At 44.2% G+C, this 21,764-nt stretch overlaps 1 protein-coding gene across 1 annotated transcript in view; it reads left to right on the plus strand.

Annotated features, from left to right (window-relative positions):
- The window catches only part of LOC138770477 (scavenger receptor cysteine-rich type 1 protein M130-like), a 222,460-nt gene that overhangs the window by 60,413 nt on the left and 140,283 nt on the right, over positions 1 to 21,764 (plus strand). The window contains exons 8-9 of the mRNA XM_069949583.1: positions 14,515 to 14,733; positions 16,184 to 16,495. Of these exons, the coding sequence (XP_069805684.1) occupies positions 14,515 to 14,733; positions 16,184 to 16,495 (531 nt within the window). The remainder of the gene's footprint in view (positions 1 to 14,514; positions 14,734 to 16,183; positions 16,496 to 21,764) is intronic.

Genomic DNA, 21,764 nt, shown 5'->3' on the forward strand with positions numbered 1-21,764 from the left:
TTTCTACCGGTTACTTGATTGCGCATATACGACTTTTTGATCGTTTTTTATAAAAAAAAATTCTGGATTTGATGTGACCAAAAGTGCACAATTTTGCACTTTGGGATTTTTTTGCGCTTACGCCATTTACTGTGCGAGATCAGTAATGTTATTAATTAATAGTTCGGGCGGTTACGCACGCAAACTTTTATTAGGGGAGGGGGCTTTTTACTAATAAGAACACTTTTTTTTTTTTTAACACTTATACTAGAAGCCCCCTGGGGGACTTCTAGTATACGTGGACTGATCTCTCATTGAGATCTTTGCTGTATACTTATACAGCAAAGATCAAAGAGATCGGCAATCGCTTGCTTTCGGCTGCGGCAGCCGAAAGCATACGAGTGCCGAGCCGGGATCAGCGCCATTTTGGCAAAGACCCCGGCCAGAGCAGGATTTGTGGACCGCTCCTTCGGGACATTGTCCACATTGATCCACCCCACTAGACACCAGGGAAGTGCTGCATACAGTAATCGGATGCAGCTGTCAACTTTGACAGCTGCATCCTTTTACTGAATTAGCGGGCACGGTCTACACGTGGCACCCGGGATCGCAGTGGTACAGAGCGTGGTCGCCGTGTGGCCCTGCTCTGAACACCTCATGCGGATGCATGACATACCAGTACGTCATGCGTCCTTAAGAGGTTAAGCTACCCCCATTCACCACCCAGTCTGCTCCAGTCACCCCCAGTCTGCCCCAGCTACCCAAAGTCTGCTCCAGTCACCCTCAGTCTGCCCCAGCTACCCCCAGTCACCCCCAGTCTACTCCAGCCACCCCCCAGTCACCCACAGTCTGCCCCAGCTACCCACAATCACCCCCAGTCTGCCCCAGCTACCCCCAGTCTCCTCCAGTCTACTCCAGCCACCTCCAGTCTGCCCCAGCTACCCCAAGTCACCCTCAGTCTACCCCAGCTACCCCAGTCTCCACCAGTTATCCACCAGTCTGCTCCAGCCACCCCCCAGTCTGCCTCAGTCTCCCCCAGTGACCCACAGTCACCCCCAGTCTGCCCCAACCACCCCCCAGTCTGCCCCAGCCACCCCCAGTCTGCTCCAGTTACCCCCAGGTACCAAGGTTTCATAGGGCCCCATGACTACTAGCTGCACCCCTGCCCCTCATCTGTTCCTGTACTATTACACCCCTCATCCATTTGTATTGTTCTGACTGTAAAGTTGTAACTGGCAAATTCTGGACCCCCCCCCCCACACACACACAAACACACAAAAAAGAAAAAAAAAACTCAGGTGACAAGCCACACCCTGTAAACCCCACCCTCAATAGGCCACACCCACCAAGACCACACCTGCTATAAGCCACACCCCTTGTTGACAATGCTAAAGTGTCCCTGGAAAAAAATTTCAAATGTTGGCAACTATGCCTCAGGCGATGAGGAATGTGTTCATGTGTCCTCCTCTCTCCGTGTCAAACACACCCCTGTGCTGAGATGAATCAAGTTCAGGGTCTGTGTGTGCAGCAACAGTGTAACACAGGTTCTGTACCTGATTGGTGCCAGGAAATGAGGGAGCTTTGTAGATGCCTGAGCCGGCTGGAACATCATCTCCCCCAGTGCACTACAGTGTTTTGGCACATCACTGCAAGTGCACATCAAGCAAGTAGTGGCAATCCCGGTGGGCTGCTCTTTAGTTCACACAGTGGGGCAGCTGCTAAGTAATAAGTAATAAGTAATAAGGCTGCCTCTCAGTCCTGCCTGCAATGTTCTGATTAGTAGGTATGTTGTTGACAGAGCAGAGCAGAGTGCTGGTGTCCCCTCCCCCACTTACTGACCACGCTGCTGCTGTCCTCTCCTCACGGCTGGTCCTGGCTCCTAAGACTCTGCTCTGGTAAGTGATTATAACTGTGGTCAGTGATGGGGTCAGAAAGGTCACAGTGACTTCACAGATCCCCTCTGCTGTGCTGGAGACAGTTTATGCCCTGGCAGCTCCAATGACTCATTGACTTAGTGTATTTTAACCCTTTCTATCATTATTACTGGTAAACTCAAAATATAGATTGGCTATTCACTGTGTGGGGTCTATACTACGTTGGGACTATACACTATGTGGGGGCTATACTGTGTGGAGACTATACACTATGTGGGGGCTATACTGTGTGGGGATTATACACTATGTGGGGGCTATACTGTGTGGAGACTATACACTATGTGGGTATTATACACTATGTGAGGGCTATATTGTGTGGGGATTATACACTATGTGAGGGCTATATTGTGTGGGGATTATACACTATGTGAGGGCTATATTGTGTGGGGATTATACACTATGTGGGGGCTATACTGTGTGGGCACTATACCCTATGTGGGGTCTATACTATCGTGTTTACACTGTTCGCCCAATGATAAAACTGACATGTTATATATACTGTATATGTATATGTTTAAAATTTCTCTATTACCATCCTTTAAATGCTTTTATTTGTTGGTCTAAGGGGCAGAGTGAGGTGTCATTTTTTGCGACATGATCTGTCTATCTTTCTATCTATCAGTACCTTACATGTGTATATGCGAATTTTTGATCACTTTTTATTACAACTTTTCCGGATTTGATGTGACCAAAAATTTGCAACTTTGCACTTTGGTATTTTTTTGCGCTTATGCCATTTACTGTGCAAAATCAGGAATTCCATAATTTAGTAGTTTAATATGTTTCTTTATTTTTATTTATAAAAAAAAAAGGGAAAAGGGGGGTGATTCAAACTTTTATTATGGGATGGAATTTTTTTTTTTTTTTTACAATGTAACTTTTAGTCCCCCTGGGGACCTTTACTATTACAGTGCAGTATATTTATACAGCATTGAGCGATAAGATCAGTGCTGGGTTATAATGGGCTGCTGCTTTGACAGCTGCATCTAAATGGTTAATTAGCCGACTGTAACGCCTGGAGAAGTGGATCCACTGGACCGTCACCAACGATGGCACTAACCTCACCAGGGAGCGGAGTCTAAGGGGCCGCTGGTTTTCACCAGAGCCCGCCGCAAGGCGGGATGGACTTGCTGCGGCAGGCGACCCCCAGGTCGCTACCCCTGGCTTGGTTGCTGGTGACGGCAGGCGAGGCGTGGCAGGAGCAGTAGGCAGGAGATGGTACTGGCAGTGGTCTGTAGGCGAGACCATACGTGACAGGCTGAACACAGGAGCAATGGTGTCACAGGGGAACAGGAACCAGGAACAAGGAGTGGGGACCAGGTAGCGGACAGGAATCAGGAACAGGGACTTGGGACCAGGTAGCGGATAGGAAACAGGAACAACAGGGGGCTGGGCCAAACGCTATGGGAATCATGTAGAGGCTCCAACACAAGGGACAGGGCATGCTGGGATTTATAGGGGAGTGATTGGTGCAACTAACCAATTAAGGGCGGACTGGCCCTTTAAAACTGAGACAGCCGGCGCGCGCGCGCCCTAGGAGGCGGGGACGCGCGCGCCGGCCGGCACAGACGGAGACAGGCGCGGAGGAGAGGTGAGGCGCCCCAGGGGCCGAACTAGCAACAGCGCCGGGTCCCTACACAAGGACCCCGGCGGCTGCATGGGACAGGAGGCGGTCGCGGCGGCGACCCGGAACGCGGGAAGCCGCCGCGGCCGTGACACCGACTGGCTAATGCCCACCGCTCATTAACCCCTCAAACGCCGCGATCTATAGCAACCGCAGTGTTTAAGGTACTCAGTGACAAAACAAGCATCTATCACCGGGTGATCGGGACTGCTGCAGTCATGCAGACCCAGATGACCCCTTACTTTTTGCCACTAATTGTACTTTGCAATGGCAGATGTAAGTTTTGCCTAAAATATGGCATGTAACCAGAAAAAAAATATATGTGTGAGGGAATTGAGGTGGGGGCGGGGGGTTGGGGGGTTTGCACTGTTTGCCCTAGGGTACAACTGACTTGTTATACATGTTCCTCAAGTTGTTATGATTACAACAATATGTAACTTGTATAACTTTTATTTTATTTGATGGCTTTTAAAAAATGTCAATCTTTTTAAAAAAATATATGTTCCTTAAAATCGCTCTATTACCAGGCTTATAACGCTTTTATCCTTTGGTCTATGGGGCTGTGTGAGGTGTCATTTTTTGCGCCATGTTCTGTACTTTCTATCGGTACCTTGATTGCGCATATGCAAATTTTTGATTGCTTTTTATTACAATTTTTTTAGATTTGATGTGACCAAAAATGCGCAATTTTGCACTTTGAAATTTCTTTACGCTTACACTGTTTACCGTGCGAGATCAGGAATGTGATAACTTATTAGTTCAAGCGATTATGCACGTGGCGATACCAAACAGGTTTATTTATTTATTTTTATTTATAAAATAGGGAAAGGGGAGTGATTCTAACTTTTTATTAGGGGAGGGGATTTTGTATTAATAAAAAGATTTTTTTTTCACATACTGTATACAAGAAGCCCCCCTGGGGTTAGGGTTATTACCCCTGAGGTTAGGATTATTCCCCCTGGGGGACTTCTAGTATAACTACACTGATCTCTCATAGAGATCTATGCAGTATATGCGATCTGTGCTTTATTGCTTTCAGCTGCTGCAGCCGAAAGAAATAGAGTGCCAAGCCGGGATCAGCGCCATTACGGCACGGACCCCGACCCGGAAGAGATGCAGGGATTGCCCCCCCCCCCAAGTTTAAGACCCCCAGCTCCCTGAATTATGCCACTTTCATTTTTCATTTTGCATTAAAGACACCCAGTTCCTTTAATTTGAAAAATGGGAAAAGGGGGGAAATGAAACTTTTATTAGGATAGGATCTTTTTTTTTTTGTACTTTTAAAAGCTTTTCTAATTGATTCTTTAACACTTATCCCCTAGGAGACTATAGGATATATTGAATGACTGCCAGGTAACCATTTTACCTCTTACGTAAAAAATGAATAAGATAATCCTGTTGCAAAAAGCCAAACATTTCCCACTTCCAACATAGCACATATTAATTCTCACCAAAGTACAAGGTGCAAACCATGCCCCAAGAAAAGGATTATCCAGACTAGAGATGAGCAAGTAGTAAAATATTCGACTTTCGAGAATTCGAATCGAGTAGGCACCGAGATTTGATTATTCAAAAGAATACTCGATCCCATTATAGTCTATGGGAAAAAAATTCTCTGCACTTGGAAATCCAAATTCGACCACTTGGAGGTTACCAAGTCCCCCATGAAACCTCCCGAAACGATGCCAACACCTCCAGAATGATACTGTGACATCAGGGGGAGCATGCCTGGGTGCACCAAACACCCCAAGATCGCAATATAATGCCACTGTTTGCAATTGCAAATGAAAAATATTTGCAAACGCTTTACGAACATTTACGGCAATGTTCACACATTTCCTTTGTACTTCTTGCGCAGTGTTACATACATGATTCCAATGTGCATCCGTAGAGCGTCATGTTATTCGCGCATATCACGTGTAATGCTGTACGTATGTTACTGGAACAGTATGTATGTGTTAGGACTCGAGCCGTGCATTCAGCTCCTGGCATCGCAGATGTGTGTGGCCAAAGCATTCATAACAACCGCTCAGGCCGGTTGCTGTGGGCACGAAGACGGTGTCCATAGCAGCCGGACTGCTTCTCTTGTTTTTCACCTACTCTGCTCTGCTATTCCATGTTGTAGCAGAGGCCAGGGTTTCACTCCCCTGGCTGATCAACTTAGGTGTTGTGTGTGTGCTCACTGATTGTTGACGGACAGCTGACTCACCAGTAAGCTGTCAGTATCTGTGCAGGACCTAGAGCCTCAGCCCCAATCAAGCCTAAGGCTGGGACCAGGGCCGGCGTTAGGGGGGGGGGGTTTGGGGGGGGCAAACAAGGCAAATGCCCAGGGCCCCGTCCTCAGGGGGGCCCCGCACGCAGAGTAAGGGTAAGAGTAGCCAGCCAGCAGCATGAGGAGACGCGCAGCTTCCCCTCTGATCGATCAGACATCAGACCTACAGGGGCACACACACACAGCATCACATTGCCCCGATCGCGCTGCCCCCCTCTCACAACACAGCATCTCCCTGTTACCTGCCGATCGCTATGTACAGGCTGTGACAGGGATCCTTGGATGATGCTGCGACCCCCTGAGCCCGGCTGCTAATGATGCGATTGGTGGCTCCTGATGCTAGTCCTGTCACATGCCGATCGGCAAAGTGCTGCTGTGGTCCTGGAGAAGCTCTGTGCTGTTTGTCCCTGGGGGGAGGGGGGTGTTTTACTACACACAGTCTGTGCTGCCAGCGTCACCTTAAAAAACATCCGACCCACCTCCTCTCCCCTCATGTGATGCTCTGCAGCTTCCTGCTAAGTTATCAGCAGCAGTCGGAACGACAGGAAGAAGGGAGGGACAATATTGTGCAAACCTCTGCACATAAGTGAGACAGACAGCCCTCAGCCACCTAACATCATCCTGCTGATTAACCCCTTGTAGACTGCACCCAGCTGGATAAGTATGCTGTGTTTATGTGTACACTGTGCAGTGTTATGTGTGATGTGTTATGTATTGGTGATGTTGTCTGTCTGTATTGTTCTATGTATAAGTGATGTGCATACTGTGTGCTGTAATACTGTGTTTATATATGTGTAGGAGCATATGTCTGACTAGTTATCCGACTGACTATCTATCTATCTATCTATCTATCTATCTATCTATCTATCTATCTATCTCATCTATCTATCTATCTATCTATCTATCTATCTATCTATCTATCTATCTATCTCCTATCTATCTATCTATCTATCTATCTATCTATCTATCTATCTCCTATCTATCTATCTATCTATCTATCTATCTCCTATCCATCTCCTATCTATCTATCTCCTATCTCTCTCTATCTATCTCCTATCTATCTATCTCCTATCTATCTATCTATCTATCTATCTATCTATCTATCTATCTATCTCCTATCTATCTATCTATCTATCTATCTATCTATCTATCTATCTCCTATCTATCTATCTATCTATCTATCTATCTATCTATCTCCTATCTATCTATCTATCTATCTATCTATCTATCTATCTATCTATCTATCTATCTATCTATCTCCTATCCATCTCCTATCTATCTATCTCCTATCTATCTATCTATCTATCTATCTATCTATCTATCTATCTGTCTATCTCCTATCTATCTATCTATCTATCTATCTATCTATCTATCTATCTATCTATCTTATCTATCTCCTATCTATCTATCTATCTATCTATCTATCTATCTATCTATCTATCTCCTATCTATCTATCTATCTAGATATCTGTGATTGGGTGAATAAATCTTCACTATATACTACTGGAGTGCCGTCCTCGTGTTCAATTTTGTTATCCAGAGGAGTCGGGGGTCGACTTTTATGGGACGTGCACCCACCAGCTTTAAGCTATTTTTTGACTTCAAGCCAGCACAGTGCCGTCCATCTACCACTTTCTATTTATCTATCTATCTATCTATCTATCTATCTATCTATCTATCTATCTATCTATCTATCTATCTGTCTATCTCCTAACTATCTCCTATCTATCTATCTATCTATCTATCTATCTATCTATCTATCTATATATCTCCTATCTATCTCCTATCTATCTATCTATCTATCTATCTATCTATCTATCTATCATCTATCTCCTATCTATCTATCTGTCAGTCTATCCATATATATGTAATAATATCCAGTAGAAATACAACGGCACTCACCGGTGTCAGCGAAATCGATGCTTTATTACAGGAAGAGATATACAACAATAGCGCTCCACACCTCCTTTCTGTGGAACGCACATGCTATTGTTGTATATCTCTTCCTGTAATAAACCATCGATTTCGCTGACACCGGTGAGTGCCGTTGTATTTCTACTTGATATTATTATGATTGCTGGACTTACTGCTGTCTCAACGAGCAACACGTGAGCGAGTACCTTGCACACGGTACGCTTTGTTTACGGAGCCCAGGAAGCCGTAGTGCCTGCTCTGTCTTCTTGTGGCTTATCTATCCATATACACATGTGGGTGGGGGGGGAGCAATGGGTCATTGTCTTAATAAGTTTCATGCACTCACTTAATTGCACAGGAATGAGCAAATTTAGGGTTTTTTTTGCCTTTTGAGTGAAAACTGCATAAGGCAGGCAAACTTAATTTAATGTGCAATTTTTTGCATAAAAACTTGCGCCTGGGGATATGCTGCTGCGCACTATGCACAATACCTGCTGGATGTATATATGTATTTTTGGGGCCCCACTTTAGTTTTGCCCAGGGCCACATTTTGTCTAAAACCGGCCCTGGCTGGGACTACAGGTTGCATAAGTACCAGCATTTGTATCATGTTCCTGCCTGTGATAGTATCTAGCTCCTAGTTTACTTGACCTAGCGCTTTCCTGCATTTATTATCTGGTTACCTGACTTCGGCTATTAACCCTTTGACTACCCCACTGGACAAGATTTTGTACTTTGCTGCTCGGTTGGTTTTGACTTGGACTCCTGACTTTCCCTTTATTGTGTTGTGTATTGTCTTGTTTTGTTCTGTGTTCCACTCAGTTAGATCAGGGACTGCCGTCCAGTTGTCTGTTGCTATTAGAGCTTCTGAGGCAAGCAGGTAGGGGCAGTGGGGCGGGTGCCAGCTTCAGGGCTCACCTGTCCTTGTGTTTCCCTGTCCCTATCCTAACAGTATGACGTGCCTTTTTCTGGGCAACTACCACAATAGGTATCACGTGCCTTTTACTGGGCAACTGGCACACTAGGTATCATGTGCCTTTAACTGAGCAACTGGCACACTAGGTATCACGTGCCCTTTACTGGGCAACTGGCACACTAGGTATCACTACTAAAACCTATCTCTCTCTGCTCTAAGAACTCTCCCTGACTAGGTTGAAAGCGCATCTGCGGTTGAGAGGTGGGAGGCAAGTATTTAAGATTCAAGGTCATGTGGTTCAGCTATCCAATGAGGGTAGACGCCGTTTTCGCGCTGCGTGCGTACTCCCAGGGTCCCTCACGGCCTCCCTGCATGGTGATTGGATTAAAAAAAGCGCCAAGTACTATGGGAGGGCTTTCAAATGTTTGCTGGGTATTCAACACACTACTCGATTGTATTCAAATCTTTCGAATACCGCAATATTCGATCTAATTTGAGTGATTTAAAGCTATAGGAAGGGTTCTTGATGGGGTATATATCACAGAGAAAGATGTCCTCTAAGTGTAATGTGAGAAACTTTTAAAGCTACTAAAGCTTTACCTTCTTTATAGTACATTCTTCCGTCAATGGTTGCTTTTTGGTTTCTGCTGCATAAAACTCTCAGAGGATGCACAGCTGTTTTTCAGCCACCTTTCAGTACTATGGGGCAAGCAAATAATATAAAGTTTAGTAAGTAACTACCTCGTTCAACATTTAAACTGCATGTCTCCCAAATTCTACATAGTACTGACAAGCATAAAGATCCACTGATGGTTTTGTGCAGCAGCTCTGGAGCAACATGTGACTGCACCATTAGGATGAGTTTTTTGAGAGTGACCAAAGTCAGGATGGGATGGTCACTCCCATACCCCATTGGGGTATCCCACTTCCCTGTTCATTTAAGCTGGAGATGGCTTACACACCCCAAGAGATAAATGCATGGGTTGCGTCTTGCAGTTTGTCAAATAAATAACCCGGGTTGATATGTATGCATGTCCTGGAAAAAAGACAAATTTAGAAAGGTTTTTTTAACTTATTTTATTTTTAAAGAAAATACAGTACAGGGGGAAAATCTCCAACTTAAGGTTGTTGGAAAGTTTGCCTTGCCTTTGCCCAATTGACTGCGTGTTCATTTCCATTTTTTGGCAGTTGGATGGCCTATTCAGTTCAACTGTTGGATTGCAGTACGTTTACTTGACGTTGAAAAAAAAAAAAGGTTCTGTGTGTGCTTATTCACTGGGGGCTGTCTTTTTATCTCGTATGTTTTAAAAAATGAAAGTCCAGCAACAGTTACCCCCTTTAGTGTCAAAGAATGCCAGAGTGCTGCTGCTGCCACCTACTGGTGTATGTTCTGAGCCCCTCAGGGTCGATGGGAGTCTGAATGTTGCAGCTGCAATGTCCAGGTGTCTATTCTAGAGCCTTCCAGGACTAACACATTGCCCCTGATGGAGCTGCTATTTTAGAATGTCTACTGCTGTCCTGGGAGAAAGTCTCATTTTACACCGCTGATCCACAAGCGTCCAATGATGTAAATGGAGAAAAGGTAAGTATACACCATTGATTCACAAAGTGATTTGATGCCGCTGGTCCATCAATGTCCCCTGCTATCCTGGGAGAAACCGTCATTTTAGAACACTGATCCACCAATGTCAAATGCTGTGCTGTGAGAAAGTTGATAGACAAGGAGAAAAGGTAAGTATACACCGATGATCCACCAAAATTCACTTCTGTCACAGGAAAAAAATATTGATTTGATGCCGCTGGTTCACCAATGTCCACTGCTGTCCTGAGAGAAAGCGTAATTTTACACTGCTCATTTACCAATGTCCATTGCTATCCTGGGAGAAAGCGTAATTTTACACTGCTCATTTACGAATATCCACTGCTGTCCTTGGAGAAAATTTATTTTACGCCGCTGATCCACCAACGTCTACTGCTGTCTATGGCGGAAATTGAATGATTGGCTGATTGACTTTTTTTTTTTTAATTGTAGTTTTCCAATTTCTGACACTGTTACAGCAACTGCTGTTGAAAATAAAAACATTACTCCGTAATAGTCCCACTACTGTAGCTACTATAGTTTGGCTGTTTTAAATGTGTTGTCTAAAATGTTTTTGCATGCTATGGCATTAATATTTTTCCTCAATTCAATAATTCCATCTCCACTAAATTGTACAGTATGCAACATATGATGTTAATTTTTATTTCTATTATTTTTTTTTTTGTTAGCATTTGGAGAAAAAAATAAAAAATAAAATTAAAATTTACATCATATAAAACGAAAAATATGGTATATATATATATATATATATATATATATATATATATATATATATATATATATATATATATTATACTGTATTTTTCATTTTATAAGACACAATTATTTTCTGGCTAAAAAGTGCCTGCGTCTTATATTCAGGAGACAGAGCAGCCCGACACTGTCAGACTGCCCTGACTCCTTCCCTGATAGTCCGGAAGGCTGCATAAGCTGTGCAGTCCTTTCCATTCTCCTGTCAGGACTGATCAGTGAGATCAGTGCCCAGCAGGAGAGAAATAGGGAGGAGATTTGCACGGCAACCTACTGAAGGACCTTCGGAAGCTGAAGGACCTTTGGTGATGTCACAGTCATGTGACTAATCACATGAATAAAATCCCTCAGGTCCTACACTCCAGCAGGTCCTAAACTACAGAGCAGCAGAGGTATGTATGTTATAACATTGTTTATGCCTGCGGATATGTTTGTTTGTACAGCTGAGTGTGTGTATGAGTGTGTATGATATAGCAGAGCTGAGAGTGTATGGTGTAGCAGAGCTGAGAGTGTATGGTATAGCAGAGCTGAGTGTGTACGGTGTAGCAGAGCTGAGTGTGTATAATAAACTTTGATCCCTTCACTGCATTATCCCCTTCATGACCTTAGACCACCAGGGAAGTTTAATTAGCATGAAATATTTTTTTCCTGTTATCAGTAGTCCAAATCAGGGGTGCGTCTTATAAAGCGAAAAATACGGTATATACATAGGGCCGTATTTACCACTAGGCACCCGTGGTAGGGGGGGGGGGGGACTTTTTTTGTGTGTGTGTTGGTTTTTTGTCTCCCACCTCCTGGTCAGACGTGCCAGTAAATCCGATGACTTTTTGAGGGGGGGGGGGGGGGGTTATGATTAGGTCTGGTATGGCTGTGACTCCTGTAGCTATTACCTACCAATCAACCAATCCTGTGCTGAGAAATCCTTCAGACAATATGCAGACTGCTCTCATCATTCATTGAATGTGGAAATGTATGTTTTAGGGTAGTTTCACACCTACCAGATCTGCCGCTGCAGATTCCCAGCGTGATCCGCTGCGGATCCAGTAACATTCACCCCTATGATAAAACATACTCACAGCGGAATTGACATCCCTCTGAGAGTATGTGCTTTAACCTCCTGCCGCCTGCAGCCCCGCTGCCACATCCCCGCCTCCTGCAGCCCAGCCGCCTACATGCATAATCGCTGCCCCCATCAGCCCCGCCACTGCCCGCATCTCCCTTCCCTGTCGGCCGCCGCCGAGAGCATACATTACATGCTACTTGGCGTGGCTGCAGTGAGGCTCCCAGCTCCAGTCCCGCTCAGCCAACCAGAGCATGGCAGCACTGATCGGCTGAGCGGTATCCGAGCCGGGAGCCTCACTGCAGCCGTGCCGAGGAGCAGGTAATGTATGCTCTCGGCGGCGGCCGGCGGACTGTGGGGAAGGGGGCAGCAGGGGGTTAGAGCACATATTCACAGTGGGATGTCAATCTCACTGCGAGTATGTGCTATCATAGGGGTGAATGGGACTGGATCCGAAGTGGGACTGGATGCGAAATATGCTCGTAATCCAAGGCACCACTGTATGTATAAATTGCTTATAAAAAAACAAACAAAAGAAAAATATAAGGTCTTTTAATCCAAAAGTGTATATTAATCATTTTATCTATGAAAGGCCCCTCCCTGACTATTAAGGGCTTGAAATAAAGTAAAAAAATAAAATAAAATAAATAAAAACAAACCAGGTGCCGCCAACTTAATAGGTGGTGACAGATTTACTTTAAAGCGTAACTGTCATTTCAGGGTCATTTTTCTGAAAACATTAAATATCAAGCAATTTTAAGAAACTCTGTAATAGGTTTTATGTACTAAAAGAGTTTCCTTCTGGACTGAAAAAGCAATCTCCCAGCCTCCCCCCTCACATCAGAAGAAGCAGGATTTCTGTGTCCATTATGTGGCTATGGAGGGGGGAGGGGCTGTTAGGAGTGACTGAGCACGGAGGATTTCTGCACAGCACAACACCCTGCAATCTTCTCTCAGTAAGTTCATAGATAAGCACTGACCTTTCTGACACCTGAATTTAGCGTTTTAGGTGCCCAGAGAGTCTACAAACAGCTGACCTTCATGTCACCTCTTCCTGCTCCCTCATCTCCCTCGGCCCCTCCCCCCTCCCCCCTCCATAAGGATAGAATGGAGAGAGCAGAGCCCGTCTTCACTGGCTTCTCTGTAATGAAGACGTGTTTGCCTGATAATGCACAGATAAAAGTCAGGGGGGGAGGCTGGGAGATTGCTTCTTGAGTACAGAAGGAGGCTTTTTTAGCTGATAAAACCTATTACAGAGTTTCTTAAAATCGCTTATACTACTGATTTCTGCAATAAAAAAAAACATGACAGTTACACTTTAACCCTTTCCGGCACCACGGCGTACAGATGCTTTATGGTGCCAGTAAGACAAATTAGAGTCAGTACCCACTATTGGTAGCTGGAGGTAGCAGCTAGTAGCCAGCACAGAGCTGGCTACTGACAGCAGCATGTAAATGGCTTTTAATACCTTACATTTGTGGTACACTGGCTGGATCGGCTCCACAGAGCGAGATCAAGGGGAGACAATCATTATACAGGCAGCCCAGGTCCTCTTCTATACATGCCGGGCTGCCTGTGTTCGTCGATTGTTAGAATACAGCCCCTAGCAATTAAGTACAGATTCAATGGATCAAAGCAGTACATATATACTGCAATAATCTATTTTAGCAATCAAGGTATTGCTTACAGTAGCCCCATAAGGGCTCTATAAAACAGTTTAAAAAAAATATTTTTTTTTAATAAATAAATTATTCCCTCTCATATTTAACGTTTAAATCACCCCCTTTTTCTGTTTTTAAAATAAAAAATATAAACAAAAAATTACATATTTTCTGTCACTGCGTGAGGAATCGCCTGCACTATTTAACTACATTCCTGATCTCACACAGTAATTGGTGTAAGCACTAAAACCCACTAAAGTGCAAAATTACAAATTTTTGGTCACATCACATCTCAGAAAGCTTAAAAAGTGATCAAAAAGGTGCATATATGCAATTGTGGTGCCGATTAAAAGTACAGATCATGGCGCAAAAAATTACACTTTAAATAGCCCCATAAACCAAAAAAATGAAAGCATTATAGGTATGGTAATAGAGCAATTTTAAGGACATTTAGTTGTTTTTTTTTTTAGGCTTTAATTTTTTAAAACCACTAAAATAAAATATAAGATAAATTGTCTATCCTTGTAATCGTAATGACTTGGAGAACATCAATAACATGTCAGTTTTATCACATGGCGAAAGTGCAATTGGTTTCACAAAATATAAAATCTCATATAGGTCTGTAGGGGAAAAAATGAAAGCACTACGGTTTTTTAAACACAAGGAAAAAAAACAAAAGCACAAAAATGAAAATTGACCATGATGTGTAATGGTTAAGAACACAATTCTTTGCACTGCAAAAATGTTATGGCAAAGTAATGTTGTTTTTGTTACTTCAGTGAATTTTGGCTTTTTATTCTTTAGGTCACAGAGAATACAGGCTGGCAGATGGACCTAACGCATGCTCAGGAAATTTAGAAGCACTGCATGGTGATACCTGGGGATCTGTTTGTGAAATTGACCCAGAGCTAAGAGCGGCCAATGTACTTTGTAAGGAACTTCAATGTGGAGAAGCATTGCCATCATCACTGACCTATGCAAGAAGACCTGGACCAATATTGGCAGAGCAAATTCATTGTACTGGTAATGAGTCCAGACTATATGACTGTATAAGAGTTCCTGGAGTAGGAGAACACTGCAAACTAAGAACACTTGCTATTGAATGTACAGGTTTGTGATAATTCTTTTGTGTGAAATTTTAACTAAAAAAAAAATAATACAAATGTATAAAAGGGTATATTAATATCAGTAAGTTATCCCCTCATCTAAAACAAAGGTAATAACAAGCAGATCTGTGGTAGATCACCTGATGGGACTTGAGAATGGGGATATAATATTCCCATAATTCCTAGAATGAATAGTATTAATGGTGCCTTTGCGGCCACCACTCCAATCATCCATGGGGCAACTGAACTTTTACAAGTACTGAGTTGTTTTGTTGCAGTGATTGGGAATTTGTGTTGGTACTATTAATTGTGAAGCCAATTACATACCCATTCTCGAAATTAAAGGGGTTATTCAGCGCTACAAAAACATGGTCACTTTTCCCCCTCTCTTGTCTCCAGTTTAGGTGTGGTTTGCAATTAAGCTCCAATGGAACTGAGTTTGAAACCCCACCCAATCTGGAGACAAGAGAGGGGGAAAAGTGTCCATGTTTTTGTAGCGCTGGATAACCCCTTTAAGGGGGTCTCAGTGGTCAGACCACCACTGATCTGCTTCTTATATCCTATCTGGGAAATGCCTGATATTAAAGGGATTCTGTCAGTTCCAGGGCCCTACCTAAGGTGCTGACAGTGTGCTGTAGTTTGCAGTCCCCTTGTAAGCATTTTACCTTTTGGTGAGTTGTCCATGCAGTGGATTATACACAATTTCAGGTCTTCTACTGTAATGAAAAGTCAAACAGAAATTGTTTGTACCACACTCTTGCACTCCTCACCACTCCTTCCTCCTCCCTCCTCTTCATGAATATTCAATGCTGTCTGGCCTCCTGCTTGCTCAGCTGTCAGCCAGTGTCTCTGATTGCAGATCAGTTATATTGTTCAGTCTGGCACACAAAGGATTAAGTGAGGATGCCATGTGGTGTCCCACTGTAGCAAGATGCTGCATACTGTAAGGTGTCAAAATGATGGGTGTTCTGCTCCCGGACACATCGCTGCAGCTGATGATTGGCTGACATGATACTACACAGCTTTTACCGGTCCCCCCACCCTTCCTTAACGGAGCACAGTCTGGCCTTTCTGGAGCGGATGTATTCGGGTCTGCATTTTGATCCAAACTTGGACTTTAAACATACATGAAGTACATGTTCAGGAAAAATGCTGACCTGAAAAACGACAAAATTTAAAAAAATATCATTTACAGATAAAGTGTAAAACGCCAGAAGAAATGCCAAAAAATGCTGCAAACACATTGGCGTTTTTAGTGGCAAATAACAAACTAAAAGAATGTGTGAGACCACCCTAATGAAAATAGATTTAGTTCTATAGAATATTGTTTGTATTTTATTTTTATTTTTTTTATTGTTTTAATGCAGAAAATGAGGTGAGACTTGTGAATGCTGCCAGTCGATGTGCTGGAAGAGTGGAGGTTTATCACGCAGGAAGATGGGGGACTATCTGTGATGATTACTGGGATAAAGCAGATGCACGTGTGGTCTGTAAGCAGCTGGGCTGTGGAACTGCTGTCACAGTTACAACAGATGCTGTTTTTGGGAGAGGAACTGGGGACATCTGGCTGGATAATGTACAATGTAGAGGAAATGAAACAAATATAAAGAGCTGTGAAGCAAACAAGATTGGTGACCATAACTGTGATCATCATGAGGATGCAGGTGTAATATGTTCAGGTAAGAATTCTACAGTTTTACATAATTCACGTTATACTGTATATAAAATCCTTCTCAATTGAGCATTTTTTAATACTCTTTGCGTTCTAAAAACCCTAAAAAAAATCTATAGGAAGTCTTTTTATGTGGTACGCATTGTAGTTTTTAATGGCACACTTTGTTACCATATAATCTACTAGTAAATTAAAATATATTTTTGGTCTCAAATTGAAGTGTCTATAAGACTTTTGTATTGTCCCAGTATGTGTCTACTAAGCTTTATTCCACTTTGGTAAAGTACCTCTGTCAGGTATCACACTAGAAGGGGATGATGGTGTTTCCCCACTAGGTGTCACTCTCTGTCTTTTGTGAAAGTCTTTTCTATGATCACAGATAAAGGAAGGTAATTTGTTAAAGAGGACCTGTCACCCCCCCGTGCCGGGGTGACAGGCTCCCGACCCCCCGCTGGAGCACCCTATACTCACCTGATCCCGCCGGGTCCCGCTTCTGGAGGTGGTCGGGTGACTGAGATATGAGTGCCCGAAGCCTGGCGCGTGCGCTCCGCAGATGAGCCCAATGCTCATAGAGAATGACAGGCGAGTCCGACGCTCCGTCATTCTCTATGAGCGTTGGACTCATCTGAGGAGCGCACGCGCCGGGCTTCGGACGCTCATATCTCAGTCACCCGACCACCTTTAGAAGCGGGACCCGGCGGGATCAGATAAGTATAGGGTGCTCCGGCGGGGGTCAGGAGCCTATCACCCCGGCACGGGGGTGACAGGTTCCCTTTAAGTTATATTTGTCGTTTGTTGTCCTATCACAAGTGCAGATGTCTTTCCCTCACTTTCCCACCTATTACACTTCTCTCTCCTGTCTCCAGCATCCCCACCTATCGCAGAGAAGCTCGATACCCCTATAAAATGCGTAGTGTACGGGGCCTAAGAGTGTGTGAGTGGGTGCAGGCAGTACGTAATAGGCCCACCTGACAGAGGTTCTGGATGTCAGGATGGTAACTTTGCAGAGTTATGCGCCCCTTGGCTCGTGCTGTACGGTCGAGAAGGCACTGAATTTCTAGTATTCTGTTTCTGTGTTTTTCTGTGTCTGAACACTGGTTTATCTGCTCACTTGGTTTGGTGGACACTCCAGACTTCACCTGCTGAATTCTGTCTGGCCATGTCATGGTTAATCTTTGTATTTGTTCTGCTGTGACTGACAGGTTTTCCTGCCAGTGGATTTGTTTTGTCAGGTATCTGTGCTTGGAGATCAGGGGGATGGTCCAATTAAGTTCTGGACCAGAGCCCTGACCTCCTATATAACTAACCTTAGTCTATGCTCTCATTGATGGTTATTGACTTTGTCTCTGCCCGCTGGTATTTTCTGTGTATTTGCATTTCCTGATCCTTGCCTTATTCCTTGACCTCCCTTGCTTGCCGCCTGCCCTGACCATATTGCCTGGCCTTTGACTATGCCTCTTGGATTGGGATTTTGCATCTTGCTGCCCGATTGTTGTGACCTGGACTGTGTACTATTCTTTATTCTGTTCCGGAAAGTCTTTCCAAGGACTTTGAATCACAGGCAGCAGCAGAGCAGGATAAGTGCCCCATCTATAGGAAGAACGTAATGGAATACTTCTACTATAGGTTGGAAAATCGCAATAGACTGATTAAAGACATTGCCAATACCGAGAGACTGCGAAAATGCAAGTATTTCAGAGAGTGACTCTAATTTTACTGAATGCATGCTTAAAACCTTCCATGATGTAAAGGATTTATTCTTGAAAGAATTGAGACATCAAACTGATATTGACTTTCTAGAGATTTATATAAAAGAGAACCTCGCACCTAGGGGCCTAAGACATACAGTAGGGCCCATATTTAACAATGATGAGTGTTTTGTAACAGAACGGGAGAACATGTTGAATATGCATGCACAACAATTAATTGAATTAATTTTGGCCAAACGCAAACAGATATGTGAACAACTTACTTCTGAGATACATAGTACTTTAATCCAACTAGATAATTATAAGACACATAAGGATTTCCATAAAATCAACCATCAATTGGTTGAGCGGATTTATAGGTGCAGAAGGACACCATACAGACAAAAGGGTTAAAACTCCAGAGAGATAGGGGTGATAAGACACAAGGAACATATAGAAGGTGGAAGAGACACAATGTTACACCACTAGAAGATAAGGATGGGAGAGGAGAAGAGCCTAAACACACAAGTACTCATGGGGAAATGGTCCCACAATGCGAGAAAAGTGGCCCCAGAGGGTCCTTATATAAAAACAAACGAGGGACCAATTATAGTCCTAGGGGGGATCACGCTGGTTCAAGATATAGAAGAAACCCAAACATTCAAACCAATACACGCACATTTGTGAATCATAATAGAAACGTGCAAAATGGGAAGGAAGATCAACCCAAAGACAAAGATAAAAAGGAAAAAATTCCCCTGAATCCACCCAAGGCCAACATGGGAATGTGCAATGACATGACACCACATAGGAATAGTGGGACACATGATTGCACACCAAATAGAGTATATATCAAGACCCCCCTCCTCTTTAATACCATAGAAAAATTAAAAACGGACATTAGGTTCGAATTTCAAAGCCAATGTAATCTTCAGGCTGATACAACTGAGTTGGAACATTTATCACAACATTTAGATGTGATAGCTCATGAGATTGATACTCCTAATCCCAATGAGGAAGATCACAACGAGGAGACTAATACTATAGTAGATAACACCAATAAAGGAAGATAAGCTCTGGTCCCTTTTCTCAAACCAGCCCAGACCAAAAAAGAACAATGTTTTTTTAGGGGAGACCCCAAAGAGCCAGAAGTCCAAGAAGGATATCAAAATAATAAGGATATCAAAATACCAAAGGCCCAGTGTAATTTTCTCTTCTCGCCCTATGACGGCACCCCTGGAGAGGACCACCTCCTACTCCCATTGGACAGGAAACAGAACACTGGACCTTAAAAGAATCGCCTCCTCTCACCAACACCAGTTACTGTTTCCTGTCCCATGGGAGCAGGACGTGGAGGACGCTTCCTCCAGGATGGACCTTCATAGGGCTGGGGATCACCGGCATAGCTGTCTTACCGGCTCCCGGGGCGTCTTGGCCTGAAGTCTGATGCCCGTCCAGCACCTCCATTTGATCGGGCCCCGCGAGTCCTCCCGGCCCCTCTGGTGTTCTTCCAGGCGAGAGTCCATGGCCGGTGTGCGCACGCGCGAACAAGGGGTCGTGATGACGTAATGACATCAGACGCGGCATCCCCACGTGTCGCGGAACGCTCCCAGAAGCCGTGATGATGCCGGGCGGTACTTCCGGAGGGGGGACGTTCCCTATAGGCCTTGTCCAATAGGCCCAGGCCGGCCTGTGCCTGCTGGGAGTAATAGGAGACTGCGGGAGGGTGTGCCGCATCAGCGCCGCGGCGGGGGCGGGGCCAGCCAGCCCTAGGTGCATTTTGGCGCTATATTTAAACCGGCAGCAAGATGGCTCAGAGTGCTGTGCACTCGCATAGTAGAGCCTGCTGCTATTTTGTTGCTGTGCTTCTGCTGTGCCAGCTGTGGGACCTAAGGACCAATCCTGGGTCAGATGGAGTCCCAAGGCGCTGAACATTCCCAAACCTCTGCTACTGAAAATCCAACGGTATGGTGGGGTAAGAGGGGTTCTCCCCATATACATATTAAATTACACTGTCTTATTAGAATTTTATGGCTTATATTTTAGAAGGAATCCTCTAGAAAGGAGCGTACAAAGGGTAAAGAATGTCCTGTCTGCAGAAAGAGACTTAGTAGTGCATACAATAAGACCTTGTGTGGGGGGTGCATGAACCGAGTATTAGAGAAACAAGGACCATCCTTCATAAGAAACATGAGGGATATGGTTAGGCGTGAAATCAGGGTAGGTAGAAATGTCTTTGTAGTATCTTCTGATTTCCTTTTTTTCTTGACTCCCCCTCCCAGGGTGCTTATTGTTGTATTTCTGCAGGCTTCCTTACCTTCTCGCTCTACTTCCTCTGAGACAACGGTTTCACCTGAAGTCATTGTGATCCCCCGTCCTGACTCACAACCACCTACAGTTGGATGCTTCTCCAATTATTGAGTAAGATCAGGACCAATCAGTTGGGGTGGACGATCAGGGTGAATTAGTCTCCGAACCAGAGGAGGCCTCAGGAGAGGAATCCGCGGGGTCTCTGTTCCCAACTGAATGTATAGACTCTCTTATTAAAACTGTCAGATTGACTATGGAGATAGATGACACTCCTCAACCAATATCCGTACAGGACGTAATGTTCGAGGGGTTAGCTCCAAAGAAAAAATTGGTGTTTCCAGTACACCAGAGTATAAAGACACTTATTTGCCACGAGTGGGCCAATCCAGATCGGAAATTCTCTATCCCTCGGGCCGTAAGTCTGGTGTTAAAGCCATCTGTCTCTGAGATATATTATGTGGTATAACACTTCTATTGATTCTAATTTTTCTTATTTCTAGTACAAAAGGAAATATCCTTTCAGTCAGGAAGACTGTGAATCCTGGGAGGGGGCTCCCAAGATAGATCCTCCTGTTACGAAGATATCCAAGAAGAACGCACTACCCTTTGAGGATACAGCGGTGCTAAAAGATCCTCTAGACAAAAGGGCAGACATCTACTTGAAAAAGTTTTGGGAGGCCTCTACGTCTGCATTCAAGCCTTTAATTGCAACTACTTTAGTGGCTAGATCACTTAAGATATGGATGACTGAGCTCAAAGATAAGGTCAAGGAAAATAATCCGAATCAGGAGTTTAACCAGGCCTTTTCTACAATAGACAATGCAGTATCTTTTATTGCAGAAGCGTCTGCTGATGCGTTAAAACTATCAGCACGGTCAGCTGCCCTTTCAAACTCAGCCCGAAGGTCTATATGGGTGAAAGAGTGGAAAGGAGATACCACATCAAAAGCCAAGTTATGTGGAGTCCCGTGCGAAGGGAAGCTTCTGTTCGGGTCAGCCCTGGAATCTATCCTGGAAAAGGCCTCTGACAGAAAGAAGGGGTTTCCCCTTATACCCCAACAGACCAGTAGACCTTTCAGGGGAAGAGGTAGGAGGCCTAGGGGTGGAGGTTCCAGTGGTAGGAAAGCATGGCAACCTCAGAAGAAGAACAAGGGGTTCCTCTTTCCTTCTTCTGATAAAAAAGCTCCTCAATGACATAAGGTCCCTGTGGGAGGGCGTTTGGCTTATTATTTTTGACAGTGGTGTACAATTTCTGGTAGCACTTTTGTGTTGGAAGTAA

Source organism: Dendropsophus ebraccatus, chromosome 13 (assembly GCF_027789765.1).
Source record: "Dendropsophus ebraccatus isolate aDenEbr1 chromosome 13, aDenEbr1.pat, whole genome shotgun sequence".
Taxonomy (NCBI): domain Eukaryota; kingdom Metazoa; phylum Chordata; class Amphibia; order Anura; family Hylidae; genus Dendropsophus; species Dendropsophus ebraccatus.